The sequence below is a fragment of the Aspergillus saccharolyticus genome, assembly GCF_003184585.1.
Source record: "Aspergillus saccharolyticus JOP 1030-1 unplaced genomic scaffold BP01scaffold_35, whole genome shotgun sequence".
Classification (NCBI taxonomy): domain Eukaryota; kingdom Fungi; phylum Ascomycota; class Eurotiomycetes; order Eurotiales; family Aspergillaceae; genus Aspergillus; species Aspergillus saccharolyticus.
Genome location: NW_020290645.1, coordinates 1 through 17,386, shown reverse-complemented (window position 1 = coordinate 17,386; position 17,386 = coordinate 1). Strand labels below are relative to the sequence as shown.

General features: G+C 53.0%; 7 protein-coding genes across 7 annotated transcripts; 1 reads left to right on the top strand and 6 right to left on the bottom strand.

Moving 5' to 3' along the window:
• Positions 1-72: 72 nt before the first annotated feature.
• BP01DRAFT_303312 (ubiquitin-conjugating enzyme E2) lies at positions 73-3,037 on the bottom strand (the record flags this gene model as incomplete). The annotated part of the gene is made up of 2 exons (XM_025572111.1): positions 73-458; positions 511-3,037. Coding segments are annotated over 2 exons (2,913 nt in total), but the record flags the coding sequence as incomplete, so codon positions are not given.
• Positions 3,038-4,260: 1,223 nt separating this feature from the next.
• Positions 4,261-5,039, top strand: BP01DRAFT_346850 (PRKRIP1 family protein). Its single transcript, XM_025573659.1, has one exon. The coding sequence runs from the start codon at positions 4,289-4,291 to the stop codon at positions 4,928-4,930; it is 642 nt and encodes a 213-aa protein (XP_025428335.1). The 5' UTR covers positions 4,261-4,288; the 3' UTR covers positions 4,931-5,039.
• BP01DRAFT_359445 (chaperonin-containing T-complex subunit CCT3) lies at positions 5,000-7,196 on the bottom strand. The gene is made up of 6 exons (XM_025575685.1): positions 7,021-7,196; positions 6,887-6,953; positions 6,607-6,815; positions 5,943-6,533; positions 5,246-5,883; positions 5,000-5,190 (listed from the first exon to the last, which is right to left on the bottom strand). Exons 1-6 carry the CDS (start codon positions 7,043-7,045, stop codon positions 5,101-5,103), a joined length of 1,620 nt encoding a protein of 539 aa, XP_025428334.1. The 5' UTR covers positions 7,046-7,196; the 3' UTR covers positions 5,000-5,100.
• Positions 7,197-7,627: 431 nt separating this feature from the next.
• Positions 7,628-8,439, bottom strand: BP01DRAFT_385462 (uncharacterized protein; the record flags this gene model as incomplete). Its single annotated transcript, XM_025577597.1, has 2 exons — positions 7,628-7,645; positions 7,762-8,439. 2 exons carry the CDS (start codon positions 8,437-8,439, stop codon positions 7,628-7,630), a joined length of 696 nt encoding a protein of 231 aa, XP_025428333.1.
• A 677-nt stretch (positions 8,440-9,116) lies between these two features.
• Positions 9,117-10,832, bottom strand: BP01DRAFT_346846 (putative Zn-dependent hydrolase/oxidoreductase family protein; the record flags this gene model as incomplete). Its single annotated transcript, XM_025573658.1, has 4 exons — positions 9,117-9,755; positions 9,848-10,495; positions 10,589-10,633; positions 10,705-10,832. The coding sequence occupies 4 exons, from the start codon at positions 10,830-10,832 to the stop codon at positions 9,377-9,379; spliced, it is 1,200 nt and encodes a 399-aa protein (XP_025428332.1). The 3' UTR covers positions 9,117-9,376.
• Positions 10,833-12,384: 1,552 nt separating this feature from the next.
• Positions 12,385-14,572, bottom strand: BP01DRAFT_346842 (Sds3 domain-containing protein). The gene is made up of 2 exons (XM_025573657.1): positions 13,889-14,572; positions 12,385-13,804 (listed from the first exon to the last, which is right to left on the bottom strand). The coding sequence occupies exons 1-2, from the start codon at positions 14,324-14,326 to the stop codon at positions 12,713-12,715; spliced, it is 1,530 nt and encodes a 509-aa protein (XP_025428331.1). The 5' UTR covers positions 14,327-14,572; the 3' UTR covers positions 12,385-12,712.
• Positions 14,573-14,888: 316 nt separating this feature from the next.
• Positions 14,889-17,350, bottom strand: BP01DRAFT_359442 (uncharacterized protein). The gene is made up of 2 exons (XM_025575684.1): positions 16,409-17,350; positions 14,889-16,350 (listed from the first exon to the last, which is right to left on the bottom strand). Exons 1-2 carry the CDS (start codon positions 17,229-17,231, stop codon positions 15,287-15,289), a joined length of 1,887 nt encoding a protein of 628 aa, XP_025428330.1. The 5' UTR covers positions 17,232-17,350; the 3' UTR covers positions 14,889-15,286.
• Between the last annotated feature and the right edge of the window lie 36 nt (positions 17,351-17,386).

The window sequence follows — 17,386 nt, the reverse complement described above, 5'->3', positions numbered from 1 at the left end:
GATAATTTGAGACCAACTGCAGCGACATCGCAATGTCTACAAGGGCTCGAGAGACCGTGCTTCGACGCATGTTCACCATAAATCACATGTAGTCGTCTGGACAATCAGCAGGTCTGAAACATACTTATCCAGCATAAGCGCTGCCCCCAGGCTGAGTCGCGAAAGGTATGCAGAGGCCTTCTCACGATGTGCGTCTGGCTCTGCGGTGCAAGCTTGATGCTTAATCATACTTCTGGCATCAGCTATAACTTTGCGGAGCAGGTCAGGCCGATTCATCTCATCCGCAGCCGCGAGAGCCGGCAAGTATAACCAAACTAGCACGTCGTCGAAGCCTGACACCCCGCGTTCCAGAGCACGTAGAATGAACTTTCGTGTCAGAATGAATACCCTTTCTGTATACTGGATGGACTCGACGCGCTCGTCGTCGTCCATAGCCAAGCGTTCGAAGCCAGGCTCATCTGTTGCGGTCAGCATTGAGGAGGGTTGTCTTCCCACAGAATGGTTGCTTACTGTAGAATGGACGCTGGACCAATACTAATCCCATGATTGAGACCAGGATCTGAAGAATCGATGACTTTCTGGGAGACCAGGATTCATCTGGATTCTGTGCAGGCCATGTTCCTAGTAGACTAAGGCAAACATGGCCATTCAGGTGGAGGTTGGGATTGATTTCCTCCTCTGTGAGATTCCAGTAGTGAAAGAAGGCAACAGGAGGCTTGTTCGGGAAGTCGTTCGTGAGCTGAAAGTCGATTACAAATGGCGCATACTCGTATGGAGTGCCTGCAGGCCCAATGACCAAAGCCCTGATGAGGTCCATGCGCGACTCCCAGGAGCGAACATAAATGCCATCAGGAAGAGAGGTGCCAAGGATCTTCCATTCCTTGTGAATGCGCTTGATGTTTGGACCTGAAGTCTCCGTGTTCTCACTTGAGAAGAATCGATGATCAGCGGGAGGGGACCCATCCAATACCAGGAATGCTAAAGGTCTCGAGGAGCGGGAACCTGTTCCAGTCATCTTCCTCTCTCCTTCAGCATCTGCCATAGTGACATGATGGCAAAGGGGTTCCTGGCTGTCTTCCAGTGCTTTGTGCGAAGTGTGTGGAAGATCTAGCTCCTCCACATGAGAGGCACCGCGACCATCTGCATCATCTTCTGCGGGATCAAGATGATCGGCTTCATCATTCGTCTCGGGGGATTCTGACTCGTCGTCCGAAGACGATACAGGGGTACTCATGTAACGCAAGTCGCATTTCCCTGGATTGGAAATCATGATTCTCTCCATCGGCAGTTCGATATCCACGCAGGAATTGCTGTGAGTCATTCGCACCGCAACAGTGCCGTCGGGGTTTCCTTTCATTATCATTCCAACGAAGTTCGCAAGTAACCTGGCACGGTAATCCTCATAGTGAATGCTTAGACGTGTAGGGGCCGGAGAATCGTCAACTGCAATCATGTCCTTGAACCATTCAGTGCGGACGATATCTCTTTTCGATTTGTCGAGATACCACTTCGTAGCCTCAAAGTGAGTGGAGACCCGGTGGCTCGAATGATCAGCATCGTCGCTAGCTGCAGAGCTGTCCCGTAGAACTGAGGCGTGCACCATGTTTGGAACAAGGCCTACAAGCCTTCCTGGTGGCCTGCGCAGGGCAGGACAGTGGGCGAGCTCATAGAGCGATGCTGGGGTGGTCTTGTCGCTCAGGCTACCCAGACGAGTATGTTCGTGATTTAACCAGCATGCGCCCAACAGGAACTCGGCTGCTGGGTTCTCGTACCATCGAATAAATGCTACCCGCTCGCGACTGTCCACTGCTTGAACCACGCCCACTTCTTGGGAACGAAATGATACGCATATTGGGCATCCAAGATCGGCTCTAGTCGATAATGGTAGCTTCTGGACCGATTTCTCCAGAACAGCAATATCTCCAGGAAAAAATTCGGCTCGGGGATAAGGTCGATGAACATGCAAAGAGATCGAATGCTCTCTAGTGGTAGTCCCATCTTGCCACTGAACAGTGGTATTAGACTCCGTTGACACAACACGAAACACATTCAGGTTATACCCATAGGACTCCTCAGCTGGGATAGGCTGATAAGTCGGGTATTTTGCAGCAGTATTCACCGTGTCGCGAAAGCACACTATACGTCCCAATCTTATCGAGCGCTCAGAATCCAGCTGGAGCTCATCCTCACAGGGCTTGTTTGTCGGACGCTGGCTGAAGTCGCATTTGACCGCGAATTTTCGGAACAAAGACGACCGAATTTTCACTGGTACCCCAGTGGCGGTGTCTTTGTCTACACCTATGCCAAACACATTGGGTATTATCCACCTCACATGATAATGGGAAGCGCGTATGGCTAAGGTGTGGACATGCTGACGTCCACCTGTTGGATCTTTGATCCGAGCACCATAGACTTCACACATGTTGGCAGCACCGACCCATGCAGAACATCCAGCATAGGGTCGAAGTCGCAAACTTTCACCCGGCTCAGCTCCAGCGTAATTGGATAGATCACTGGTCTCTTCATCGGCGTGCTGCGAGACGAGCCGGTCGGGATGTACATGTACTGGAAATTTGATGTTCAGGGGATCGTACAGAGTGACGACCTCGTTCTGTTTCGTGAGAAACACAGGGTCTCGATCTACCTGCACGATCACTCCGCATTTCTGCTGGTAGATGAAATAGTCCCCCCAGGCAAATGGTTCGTCAGGCTGGAGGTCCGATGCAAGAACATCATGTAGCAAGGTAGGGTGTGAGTCCTGCGCTGGTTTGTTCCTAGAGCTCAAATAATTCGGTATGTCTGTGAAGTTCAGTGGGCCATGCTCCCCTGTAAGTGGATTGGTGGTGCGATACACGACAGGTTCTACGGTGCATTTGGTCTGGGTACTCAAAACCCTGCCACACATGGCATCTTCCGCTCGGCGTTTGACGATCTGACCAATGTGCCATGTTCTGTCAATGATCTGGAGCTCATCTTCGTGAATGAGCGAACTGCCTTGGGACTTATCCACGAACTGGACAAATATGTACCCTGGCGGACACTGTTCGGGAGAGAGAATTTAGCAGACGCCCTACGGGACCTCGAGAGTCGTTACTTACTTCCTCACTCTGCAGAAAGGTCTCTAAAGTTTCCGCCGGTGTCGAATGATAAGAGGCGATGGTGAAATACTCTACATCGTCATCGAGAGGCTTTCACGCAGCATAGGTCAGTTATATGAGCCGTTTGTGGTCGGAGACGGGGGAGAGACGTACTTCATCGTATGTGCCCTGTGGTAGTCAGTACCTCCGAAAGTACATCTAGTGAGATGTTAAGCATACCTTACTAGACCAACGAGAGATGGATCCGAGATCAGACAACAGGTGTCATCTACTTGGAACTGCCTACATGTTAGCATTGAGTCCAGAGGGGTACTCGGCGATGCATTTTTACTGAACTCACATAGGTTGCCATGTTTCTTTGTGCCTCGGTAGTGGCCATCGTCAACGTGACAGACGATCTGCGGGGGGAAATCAAGTCTGCTAGATAAGATGCAAATATTGTAAAGGATGAAAGTGAGAGAAGAGGAAGTCAGTGAAGTGAATGGGTTGTTTGCTGACACGGTGAGGGAAGTGAGGAGTAGCGCCAGCGCTGGATTGACTGTGAAGGGGACCGCTCAACGGAAACTCCTCTGAGCTGGGAGAAGGCGGCTAAAGTTGGTCGTTTGCTTGAGACAGACGGCTCAAAGGGTCGATATACGCGGAAGTCTGTGAAGAGAAGAGGCGCATGACTGTCTGCATGAAGTGTTGATAACATGGACCGTAGTGGCAGACAAGCCCCGCCGGAAGAAGAGGAAGTATATAAGTACTAGCAGTACTACTAGAAGTACCAGATAACGCACAGGCGTTCAGTTCCCAACAACTTACTCACATCTCAAAGGTAGGAGGCTGTTAATCCGTCTTTCCTAACAGGAAAGTCCCTTAAGCCTCACAACATGCACCATTCTACATATTTACTGCTCGAGAACATACTATTCATCATCGTAATCCTGTCACACTACCAATTTCAAGTTCTATAGTAGTAAACCTCGGATAAACTTCCCTACAGCCAACCAGTCTTGGCACCGGAATCCCCCCCAAGCTTCCAGAACAAAACCACCGCGCGCCCCGCCGATCATCAAACCCAGACGCAGTCCGTCATCAACTCACCTCAACCTACCTACCTACCTACCTTCCAGAGTCCACAATTCAAACTCCCACAATCAAAGCCTTCCAATAAACCACACCTCCTCACACCACAAAAAAAAAAAAAGATGTCCGAACCCATCCCCGAATCCATCCCCACGAGCGCCGACCCTCGCAGCAAACGCCCAACCAAGCGGCGCGCTCTCGGCGGCCCGGGACAAGGGGGAAGCCACACCTCAACCGCACAATCGGAGCAAGCATCGCAGATCGAATCGTTGATGCGGGACCCTTCGCGAGAAATCCGGCTGCCGGAGTCCGCCGCCTCGAGGCAGCAGCGCAGCGCGCTGCCGCCGCCGCCGGAGATTGTCGCCAACGTGCAGGGGTCGTCGGCGGGGGCCGGGTCGGGCGAGTTCCACGTGTACAAGGCGAGTCGGCGGCGGGAGTACGAGCGCATGCGGATGATGCAGAACGAGGTCATCCGGGAAAAGGAGGACGAGGAGTGGGAGCGGAAGCAGGCAGAAGCAAAACGGAAGGATGAGGAGAAGACGGAGAAGAATCGGCGGCGGAGGGAGAAGAAGCGGAATGCGAGGAAGGAGGGTCCCAAAGCCCAGGCGAACGGTGGTGGTGCGGATCGGATGGTTGTGGATCGGGATGTGAGTACAGCAGTAAAGGATGGAGATGGCATGCTACAGGATGCTGTTGGCACGGCGGAATATGACAATGGGGAGGCTGGGGGAGAGGTACAGGGGATTATTATCCACGAGGATTGAGCGAGTGTGCGGGAACATGGTGGAGTGTGGAAGATGAGATGGTAGGATTTAAAGTTGTACGATATGAAGATACCCATTAGTTTGAAGTCTAGGATATTCATACAGAATTTCCATCCAAAGATAACCGTGCATTATTATGTACGCAATTTTTCCTTTGTCTCTCGTCCCATTTACTCATCACCGCCACCAGCATTAGCACCCACCTGCTGAGCCGACTTACCGCTGCAGATGTCGTCGACACGGAGAAGCAGGCATGCAGACTAGATCGTCATAGTTAGCTTGGAACAACGTCAACTCGACGTAGGAAAATCTCACCTCGACAGCAGTCTTGATGCTCTGCAGCTTGACAGCCTCGGGCTCCCAGACTCCGTACTCCTTCATATCAACCAGAGCTCCGGAGTCGCCGTCCAGACCCCAGGTGGTGTGGCCTTCAACGTGTTTGGCTCTCATGCGGGTGAGAACACGAATGGGGCTAGCACCGGCATTCTGTGCTAATGTGCGAGGAATGACCTCCATGGCATCCGCAACGGCCTTGTAGGGCCATTGTTGGACACCCTCGATGGACTTGGCCAGCTGGCTCAAGCGAACAGAGACGGCCATCTCGATGGCACCACCTCCGGGGGAAAGGCGAGGGTGGAAGATCACGTTGCGGGCCACGGCCATGGCATCCTGCAGGTTCCGCTCAATCTCGTTCAAAATATCCTTGGAAGGACCGCGGAGAAGGATCGTGCAGGCCTTGGGGCTCTGGCACTTCCGCATGAAGGTGAAATACTCGTCGCCAATCTTCTCAATCTCGAACAGACCACACTGGGTTCCGACATCAGACTCCTGGAGGTCGTCAACACGGTTGACAATGGTGGCGCCGGTGGCTCTGGCGATACGGTTGTTGTCCGTCTTTCTGACACGGCGGAGAGCTGTGACATTGGCCTTCATCAAGAAGTGCTGGGCGAGATCTGACACGGGAGATATTAGCGAATGGCTGCCGACCAAAACATCAGGACACCGTCCTTACCTGAGACACCCTTCTCGGTGATGACCACATCAGGCTTCAGAGCCAAGATGGCGTCACACATGTGCTTGACCTGCTCCTCCTCGATCTGCAGGATCCGGTTCCAGTCGTCCTCCTTGGTGATCTCAATGTTCGTCTGCGATTCACCCTTCTTGTACTCCAACGGGCAGTCGAGCAGGATGATGCGGGGGTTCTCGATTCTTCTCCGCATCTTGGGGTGTGTGATATCCTTGTTGACCATGACACCGTCGATGACCTCACTTTCCTCAATCTGACCACCGGGAATCTTTTCAATACGAGCATAGCGCTTGATGTCGACTTCGCGCTTGCCACCACCAGCGTCAAAAGAGACAGTTCGCACAGCCTTCAGAGCGAGGCTGCACATAAGCTCAGACCACCGAGAGACGAACTTGGTACCAATGGAGGACTGGATGAGGGTGTACATGGCCTTGTCGTCGTCGATGTCAACGGGGATGGAGACCTCCTCGACGATAGCCAGGGCGTCAGCCAGAGCACGCTTGAAGGCGGAGATGATGACAACGGGGTGGATGTTGCGCTCGAGTTGGGGAAGGGCCTGTGCGAGCATTTCACCGGCTATGGGGTGTTAGCAAGCATGCTTCGGCATACCCGGGGGCCTGAGAGGCACGGTAGTCTCAAGTATGCATACCAAGGATGATGACAGTCGTCGTTCCATCTCCGACCTCCTCGTCCTGAGTGCGGCTCAGTTCAATCATGCTCTTAGCGGCAGGGTGCGACACCTCAATTTCTCTCAGAATAGCGTGTCCATCGTTGGTCAGAACAATACCGCCCATAGGATCCAGCAGCATTTTCAGCATGGCCTTGGGTCCGAGACATGACCGGATGATGTCCGCAACGCTGCAGTTGACAATCCTGTATTAGAGACCGGAGCCGGAGGGGGAGGGGGCGCGGAGGGAAGGATCACGTACGTCTTAGCCGCGGCAATGTTGGACAGCTGAGCCTTGCGACCGACCTGTCTGTCACCAGCGTTGGTGTCTATACGCAAGTCAGCTACTGAGACCGAGCACAATCATGGACCATTCCCCCTCTTGGAGCAACATACTCATCACCACCACCGGAGCCTGCATTTTGGCGGCGGGTTATGGGCGTGTGGGGAGAAGGAGGGGATAGAATTAGCGGAAACCAGAGAGTCCTGCAGCAGAATGCCGAGTCTAGTCGGCAGTCAAGCAAAATAATAGACCAGATCTGGAGAGGATACCTGAAGGTGTTTTGCCCGCCGTCACCATCAAATTTCCAGCGCTCCCCGAAGTGGGATGGCGGACAAGACGAGCTCACCGCCACTAGTCCGTATACGGATTAGCGCCATTTCCCCTGATCTATCAATCCGTCCTCTTAGTTACTTATTTCTAAGTTACTCCTACATACTACGCGAATGCAACAATCCTTCATCGCCTCAGCTGCGATAATAGATTCTCCACAAGGCCATCGATTGAAACCAGTAACCGTCACAGGAGACTCATTAAACAACTCAACTCAATAAAAACAGTGGTATATCGCACAACGCCCAAGATGATAGCAATGAACTCCCAATCTATCTCTTCCAGAGCCGACCCATTCTCCGGATGCTCCTTTTCCCCCTACATCGCATGAAGGTAATCACTGAGCGACTTTTCTTCCGCTGGTGGTGAGCAGGGAACCCATCTCTCATTTCACTTCCGGGCTCTCTGCTATCCCTTGTATCAGTCTCATAGAGAGGCCGCCCTCTTTCCTCCATTCGGGGTCCATACCCATACTGCAAGCTATAGTACCTTCTCGACCCAACTGACGGTAAAAAACCCCCCACATCCCTCTCAAATATAGCCATCTGCTGCGTCGAAGGCGCTTGCGGCTCATCACACCCTTCCTCCGTAAACCAATTGGCATTCTCCTGCCCCCCTTCCCCGTCCCTTTCCCCCTCTCCCTTTAAGGCAGCCGCTGCATGGATATCATTCTCCCGACCCACAATCCACTGCCGCTGCTGCACCCGCCAACTCCCATCCGCCTGATACCCCCGGGGGACAGATTCTCGCAACTGATAATGAGCCTCACGCATCTCCTGATTCGCCGACAGCCGGGCCATCATGTTCTTGAACCAGGTCTCCGCATAATCGCTGTGGGAGACAGGCCGGCAGAGACGGAGGCTGTGGCTGTGGTCGTGGCCGTGGCCGTGGGCGCTGCTCTGCTGGAGCTGGAGTCGGAACTTTCGGACGCGCTCGAGTTGCAGCTCGCGCATGGTGTCTTGGAGGTGCACGGGCAGCTGCGCCAGGGCGGCCTCGTCCAGGTCGTAGAGGACTTCCTCTTCGTCGTCTGTCGAGTAGCGGTGGAAATCCCGTCTGGTGTCTGGGCGGCGGCTGCTGGCATAGGAGTACTGCTGGCGGCTGTTGCTGTTGTTCTTGTCACTGCTGCTGCTGCTGCTTCGGCGGCGGAGGGGGGCAGGTTCTTGGGGCCTCGCGGGCGGTGGGGGGATACTCCACGAGGACATGATCGCGCAGCTGGAGCGGGCTTTGGTACGGTGGAGGATGGGGTGTGTAATGGCCTCCCGCTTGAGAAAACTTGGTAGACAGTTCGGTACACACGGGGGGGGGGGGGGGGGGAAAAGGCCAATGTGTCCCTTGGGGCTTTGATCAGACCATTGATTACCCACTATATTCCATTCACCGTCAGTAGAGATATACGTAAGGGGAAAAAAAAGTGCGAGAGCAAACACTCATGACTACCTGGACATAGACTAACCCAGCGAACTGTCAAGCATGCATCAATTGTGCCCTCAGCTTCACGGTGCGAACGATATAGATATACAACCAATGTCTTCCGTCAAGCATTTCTCTCCATGCCGTAGAGCAGAGGCAACGATGGTGACGTTGAATCGCATAGGTGTGGCTCATGGGGCTTGGTTGGTGGAGCGTGGGTGGATGGATGCAGAGAAAGTCCCTCCCCCTTGTCACGATAGAGAAGAGAAGACCATTTCGCTTGGAAAGCCCACTCGGGCCTTGCAAGGTGGCCCTGTGCAGTTTATATGAGCTCTGTGTTCGATCAAGGTGAATGGAGAATTTCCGTTTGTGACAAGTCATATGCAAGAAAGACGGTGAGAAAAGAAAAAAGTAAAAAAGTAAGTTAAAATGAGGTAGCGAAATTCCTCGTACGGAGACTATTAGTTGTAACCCTCTTGTTGTTGCTACTTTGCATTAATGTACATGAGATTCAAGCACTAACTTCTACCAACATATCATACAGAAAAAAGTACATTCGAACCCGTAAAGCCAGAGCATCATATCGAAAGTCGGGAAGGGGAGAGACTTCTTTTACACCAGACAATCGGACTCTCACAAAAGGTTGTTGGTGGTACATGCAAAAATAAAAGAACCTCGGAACCAAGTGTCAACACACCAACAAATCCCCTATCATCTCTTTCCTTCCTTTCAAAATTCGCGACTCTCGCCGATATCGCAGACATCGAAAATCCCCGTCTCGGGAAGGTCGTGTTCGCGCAATGCCTCCTTGAGTTTCTGCGGCGGTTCGAGCACCTCCTCCTCGGTCAGGACCCATGTGCCCCAATGAATGGCCATGGCGCGCTTGCATTTGGTGTCTTGGAAGATCTTGACTGCGTCGTGAGGGTCGGCGTGCATGGTGCTCATGAACCATCTGGGTGCGTAGGCGCCGATGGGAATCAAACCGAGATCGAAGGGGCCCCGGTACTGTCCGATCTGTTTGAAGGCGGGACAGGTGGGGAAATTGTGCTCGGGGTCGTGGTCGTTGGTGCCGGCTGGGAGTTCGGGGACTGCTGCGTATCCGGTGTCTCTGTAGAAGATCGTTAGGGGGAGAGAGAGAGAAAGATCGGGGGTTACTAGAGACTAGCAACTGAAGGTTTCAATAATCGATCATAAACTTACCCAGCAAAGTATAATTTCTTGCCCCCCGACTCGATCGACCACGAACTCCAAAGAGTCTTGGCTCGATCAAAGATGCCCCTGTTACTCGTGTGTTGCGACGGCAGGCAGCCAATGCGCGCCTTGATCACCTCAGAAGGTGATGACTGCGAATTGACGTCTTCCACCGCACCCTCGACTTTGGCCGGGGAGTCTTGGGAAGGCGACAGGACCAGGTCGCACTCGTCCCACCAGTCGAGTTCGGTTACATTCTTGATACCCAGCTGCTCGAACCAGCTCTTGTTGCCGAGCGGAGCGAAGAAATGGCAGTTGGGGTGCTTCTTGAAGATCTCCGTGATCGTGGGGTGCGACATGTGGTCGTAGTGGTTGTGCGAGATCACGACAGCGTCGATGATAGGAATGTCCTTGATCTGGCAGGGCGGGTCGGTGTATCGCTTAGGGCCGAGCCAGGACAGCGGCGAGCAGCGCTCCTCGAGGACAGGGTCGAGCAGCACCCGCAGGCCGCTGGGAAACTCGACATAGTAGCAGGCATGGCCGAGCCAGGTCGCGCGTAGCTGGGGAGTGTTGCGACTGGCCAGAAATTCGGGTGTCTGGACAGGGACAGTCGGAGGCGCCGTGCTTGGGAACTTGACTTTGCCCGTGATCATCTGCCTGTTGCGTTGCAGCAGAAATCATTCATGCGTGCGCGTCAGCCCATCCATGCCTTGTCAATCCTGCAGGCTGTTCATTGGACTCTGCACTTACCACCAGAAACGTGCAGCAAAGGCGAACGTGATGTCTTGCCAGGAGCTACAAAGCACAGTTAAGAGTCAGACCTCAGATTGGACGCATTAGTTGTTCAATCCGAACAGAGGACTTACTCCCATGGATTCTTGAAGCCTTTGGCGGTGTGATGGGCCTTGGTGGTCTTAACATCGCTCGGACCCCGGGATCCCGGCGCCAGCAAAACACTGGCCGAGTAAAGGACGCCTGATGCGGGGGTACTCATGTTGCGGTGGCTGATGGGAAAGACACGTGGGATGGAGACAATCTTCTTCGTTTGGAGAGATTTCCAGTTTCTCTGAAGGGCGAGCATCTCCAGGCCCCGGTCCAGGGATGGGGACGGATGAACTTTATAAGGACCAAGGTTTAAGAGTCGGATGGCGTGAGACACGGTTCGGCCAACGATCGATCGATGACTGCTCTTGAGTATTGATTAGGCTGACGCCTGTTCGTCACCACCCACAAAGAATCGAAGGATTTCTCCCACAGCAAATCCCTGTCAAGAGATGGGCCGGATAGGTTGATCAACGCAGTCAAATGATCTGAATCCGGACCGAGGGGAAAAGTGGGCGAATCTAGAATCTATCCTCACTTTCTTATCTCCGTGTTAATCCCGGCTGACGAAGCTAGTGGGGATTTGCCCGTTTGACGAGTGAGGCTGGATTTTTTTGGGTAAGAATCTAAGAGCTACAAAATTGATCTGCCTCAGTCACAGGCAACTATAACAAACTCCACAACGGGCTCTCCTTGCTGTGATGTAGTCTTGTACCAGAATCTGTTGTGACACGCGAGATAAGGATAGTTAATGTTAACCAAAAGGTTATCGCTCGGTTCGGCTGATCACTTCCGTCCCGCTCCTGAACCCTACCTCGCCCCATGCCGGGGTTGGCATTATTGAGCACATGAACAACATGGATTTTCACAGTGAGGTGTCGGAAGGTGGCCTCGTTTTGATGAGATTCCCAGCATGGACTCGTCTGGAGCCTTCAATAACTTACCAAGGTTTCTCAACCCCAAGGTGGATATGACCAGTACTTGCAGTACTAAGACATCTCACCATCCCTGATTTGAAATCTGCTAGACAGCCAACTTCCCCATCAAATTAGACAATTAGCTGGGCCAAAGGACTGAACTGAATTTCACTATACCCTGGTGAGGTACGGTGCATAGAGTGCTGCGGACTTGCTCGACCTTGCTAGTGTCTGAAGACCCGATGCCTGAGCATTTCATGAATCGCGATCATCGACTATTGGCATCATAGGGAAGGGAAGTCGCGCATATGGTATGGCCTCCAAGAAGAAGTTGACAAGCCACGGAAAGCAGAAGACCGAAAGGAAAGAAGGCCCCACAGCATAGTTGAACAATTTCCCTCAGAAACATGATCTCTTCTTGGTTTCAAGACTAGCAGGAGATCGACTTAACAACTCTGATGAATCTGGTAGTACATGAATCCACGCAACAATGGCTAGAGGGGTTGATGAAGTCTGATAAAATGCTAAAAGTCATGTCATATCTTCGATATTTTCTTCTCTTTCGTCTCTCACACTCTTCTCTCTAGCTAGGGTATGGGTGGTAGAATGGTATTAACTAGTTCTCAAGTATGACAGACAAGCCCATGAGCAAGCAAAGGAGGGCCTTGGGAAAGAAAAAGGAAAAAGAAAAGAAAGAAAAAGGAAAAGAAAAGAAATGAAAAAAGAAAAGAAAAGAAAAGAAAAAAAAAAAAAAAAAAAAAGAGGAAAAAAAGGGAAAACAAGCGAAGCCAAATTCTCCTCTTCTCCGTCCAAACGCCTGTAAGCAATAGAAAAGCAAATAGAATAAGATCCAACAAAAAAAGTCAAGAATCGTGTTTACTCCCGCTGTTTGTATTCCCGTGTGTGTAAGTGGTAGTATGAAGATAAGGTCAAATAGGTGTTAAGTAAGCCAACAGACTCGGTGTAGCATAGCAGTGATGGTCGTGTGTCCCAATCATCTTTGGTATCCGTGCAATGCAATGATTCAAGGCATATAATAGATCAATCAAGTATTGAAGGGCCAAAAGGTATAATTCAATGGCGGTAATATGTGCGGGTTGCGCGGATTTTCTATATGAGCGAACCGGACAAACGCCTAATTTCGGCTTTTCTTGGCCCGTTCGTTGCTGTAGACACCGTCTCCCGTGTCCTTCGCGAGAGGGTACAGATGCATCCCCATGTCCGTTGGGAAGTCCGGGTGCAACATGTTGAACCGGTTGGGGTTCTGAGGGATGCCGTCTACCTCGGCCGGGATAGATTCCACGAGGAGTTGCACCAGGCCTCGGTCAACGAAGCCGGTCGGCTTATTGTGCAGCCTGTCCATGCGAGCCCAGTCGTCGTCAACTTCCTCGTTCATGAGTGGCGGTAGCGGGGGCGCCCCATTATTGCTTGGACGCGCGTGGTAGTTGGCCAAAATATTGTACGGAAGGTTGGGCCGCACGGCGGGCTTATCGGACAGCTCAGCCAGGGCGTTCAAGGCATGGTTGCCGTGTCCTCGGGTCGACCGCGTGGCGTGATAATTCTGGCTGGCCGTCCGGGCCATGTCAGTGGCCGGGGTACCGTTGTCTTCTGCGCCTGTGCCGTCGACACCAGAGCCCTCGTCCGCATCGGTGTTGTTGCCGTTGGTGGCGGCCCCCGAGGGCTGATCCGCGCGCTTGGAGGTGGAGAAAAAGTGCACGGTGGCCACGTGTGCGTGGTTGGCGTGCGCGCTGAGCTCCTTCTCCGTGAAAAGATTCTGGATTGCATACGCGGGCGCTTGCTGCTGCTGCACGAGCTGGGCTTTCGCGCGCTCCGCCGGGTGCGACGACAGGCCCGAGTCCCGCACCGGGGAGCCAACATCCTCTTCCGGTGCTTTTCTCTTCCGTCGGTTGAAAGATTCTGCCATGGCTCCGTCGCCGAGCTCGAGGTCGACCCGATGGCGGGTATGCCGCGTCTTACGGTTGCCGTGTATGCCGCCTGGACTGGCGGGGTTGGTGATACTGAATTGGTTCGGGTGCAGAAGCAGAGCGTTGGTGTCGGCCAGGTCCAGCTGCTCCTTCTCCCGCATGAGCCGGGCCCGTTTGCCGGTGATGGTCTGGACAAGACGTTCCCGGAGGGTGTTTGCAAGGTGCTTGTATTCTTCTTCGGCGAAGTGGACGCGGAAGGCATATTCTCGTTGGAACCGCTCGAGGTTATTGGTATGACGATGCTAATAGAGAATATCCGTTAGCACGGGAAGAAGAAAACCACGGGGATTGTGCGGGACAAAAAAAGCACGGAAACGCAAACTTACCGCCAGCATCGCCAAATCTGCATCTTTCTCGGCCTTGGCCTGGTTCACTTCCTGCACGAACCGCGAATACCACATGCCCGCCAGGCTAGCCATCTCCTTGGCGAATTTTCCCCCGCCGACGGTGTTCTCAATCAACTGTGCGATCTCATCCGCGGAGTCGGGCAGCGGCCCGGGCTCGTAGGGATCCGCATTGTTGATAAGAGTCATGTCGCATTGGAGGGCATGTAGTTGCTGCCGAAACTGAGTGTCTCGATTTTGGCTGAAGGAAGCCGTGAGGTCCTGGAGGCGCTCCTGAAGCGCGCTGCGTCGCTTGTCCCGTTTCGACAGCGGCACGCTGGTTGGGGGGCTCGTCGAGCGTCCACGGGAATGCATGTTGTTAGACATGATGGGCATACCACTGCCATGTACTGGGGATGGAGGAGCAGGCGAATAAGCCATAGTCCGGCTCGCTGGGTGGGATTGCAGAAGTCAACGGACAAGGGCTGAATAAAGTGCGAAAGTAATCAATCTCTCTTTCACACTCCGTTCAATGGGTATAGACAAGTGATTTGAATCGGAAAAATATGGTGAGCTGCTGCTGTTAGAGAGCAGCACAGGTCCCAATTCCGATTCAGTAACACATTCAAAGTAAGAGAAAAAAAAATTGACAGAGGGCGGAACAAGCTAACCAGAACACAATGAGGGAGTGGATGGATGGATGGATGGATGGACAGTGACGGAGGAGAAGCAGAAAGCGGGCAGCCGGCCATTGGCCCGATGAAGTTTAGCGTCGGGGACATTTCTCACCGCCCGGCCACCCTGCGTTTTGCCTTTTGAGAGATTGATTGAGAGAAACACCCCCATTGAAGCGGCAATTGTTGGTTACTATAGCATACTTCCGAGGACTCTCTTATTTATGAGCTGGTACTTGGCAGTCCGGGGTTCTGCACTGAAGATCAATCTACCAGCCAATTAAAAGGAGACAATGATACTCCGGAGTAATTGGGATGAATACATCCGATTTGTTTTGATATTCGGAATCCTGCGATCCCATCGGCTAATATAGTAGTAATAATCATCATCGTCATCATCGACACAAGCTAGTGGTCATCACGCTTCCATCATAACACAAGCACAAGATATCCTGGGTATTCTGTTCCAACGGATAAAGAATGCAAACAGCCAATGCTTCCTAGATTGACCTCCAAAACATGCAAACTGAGACCCAATGTTCATCCAACTCCGCACGACGCCGCCGGACCCGCCAAATCCCCTGTTTATTGTACGATCATATACCCAGCCGGAAAGCAAATTGCAAATTCAGAAAAAGATATTCAAAGAACAAGAATCGTGTGAGTGGAACGAGAGTGAGACGCAAGGGGGTGAGTGTGCAGCTCGCTCCACTCCGGCCGAGCCCGCTTAGGAGTGGGATCGGCGGATGACGAACACGCCCAGCTCAACCCCGTCGTGAGGCTCGGAATCCTCCCCGTAGGGCCGTCGTCGGATTCCATCCAAGATCTCACCCAGGAGCATGGCTGATGTTACCTCCTTGTCCTCCAAGATGTAGTTCGTAGAAGACACATTGGAGACAGCCTTGGTGGCTGGCAGGCGGCGCCCATTCTGCCAGTACACGCTCAGCACCTCCTTCATGCGGGCTTTCTCCTGGTGAATGAACCATTCCGTCCAGAGTTCCCGATCAAGATGAGCGCTCCCTTTGCGCGCGTCCACGACACTGAATTGCGAAGAGGAGGAGCTCAAAGAGCCACAGAGCTGGGCAAGGTGTTCCCGCATCGTGTCAAAGTCGTCCAAGTGAGAAACAGAAGAGAGCTTGCCCAGGTAGCGGCCGATATCTGTGGAAAGCTCGTTCACAACCACCAATTGACGAAGCAGTGGATCTAAAATAGGACCCAGATACTGCGACTTGAAGGTGGATCCACCCCTGCGAGTCGGGTAGACGAAGAGCAATGACCCCCCATCAGGAGAAAGCTCAAATAGTCGGTCGACCAAGAACGAGGGGCGATATGGCGAGAAAAGATCCTTGTATTCCTGGGCGGAGGAGGGAGGGAGGTAGCGCTCCAAAATCGAGAGATGAACCGTCATGGGTGGAACGACAGGCATGGGTGAGTGCGAGGAGGATCTGGATTGAATAGGGCCGCGGAAGTCGTGATAAGCCGATACTACCGCAGCACTGGAGAAGACGGTCGAATTGAAGTAGTCGTCATTGGAAAAAAGGGATCGAGGGCTATGCGAAGGCGAGGATGGTAGGTTGGAAAGGCTGAATTGTTCGGGGACTGCATGGGTGACGTTGATATAGGGCGACTGTCCATGGCGAAGTCGATTCTGAACTGCCTGCACCAGGGAGCAATAGACACTATCGTTGGGTGATATTGTCGCGGCCTTGTCACCAGGACGCGGGTAAGGAAGCATATGTGAGACGATCTTGACGGCCTCACCGCGGGAGTTGGCGAGCGAAAGTGATGAAACTGCTCGCGAGAAATTGATTAGCTCCGACTCAACCCTGATTGATCGATCCGAACTCACCTGTGGCTTCAATACTGTTCTCAAGCCACGAGCTATGATCACAGTCCATCTCGCCTGAAGACCCTGGGCTGCCACCGGAGCTCGACGGTGACACGTTGGACAGCTGGTCGGAGGGGCTACTTAGGCCGTCAGTCCGAGCTGGAGAATTGCCGATGTTGGGACCCTCGTCCATGACCATGGTGGGACCATGATCTCGGGTCACATGCGACTCAAAGAGCAACATATCGGAGGTGGGATTCCAAGCGATATGATCGTTGTCATCAGGGGGAGTAGGTGGCAGAGCAGAGAGGTAGTCACTTTTGGCCGACGAATCCCACCCAGTAGAGGAAGACTGCGCTGCTCGAGTCGCCAGCGAACTAGAGGAGGCAGTCGGACCAGTGGAAAGACGAAGACGGGATTGCGAAGGGGAGGACTGAGAGTCGGAGCGGGAGAATTTGGAAGAGAGACCCAGTTCTTCGAACGATGGGAGGTGAAGAGACGCGTTGCTGCGCGAAAGGAAACGGGAGACAGGCGAAGGCTTGGTGAGGATTGATCCTTGCGAGGCTCGACGTTTGAGCCGACTGGAGCCGGTATCGTGGAAGGGCGCAGGAGATCGGGAGGAGTGAAGTTGTGGCTTGATAGGAGAGATCGGGCTAAGGCGAAGGGGGTCGTGCGAGTCGAATGGCGACACGGCTCTTATGGGCGAGCTGGGATCTGCCGAGGTTTCTGATGATGTTGATGAAGTTGAGGAACTGGAGGCTGCTGAATATGGATAACGCATGACCGAGCTGTTTCGCACCTCCAAAGCAGGCCGAAACGGTCCATGGCACAATGGGGGATTCATTCAGTCTGCGGTTGAAGGCGCTGCTGGCAGACTCTGGGAAGCAGCGCGAGCAAAATGCAGGCGGACCCAATAAGAAAGCCGGGTCCTAAGAGCAACGGGAGGAGGCGGAAGATAAGACCAGAGGAGCAGGGTAGATCAACGCCTCCAAATGATGA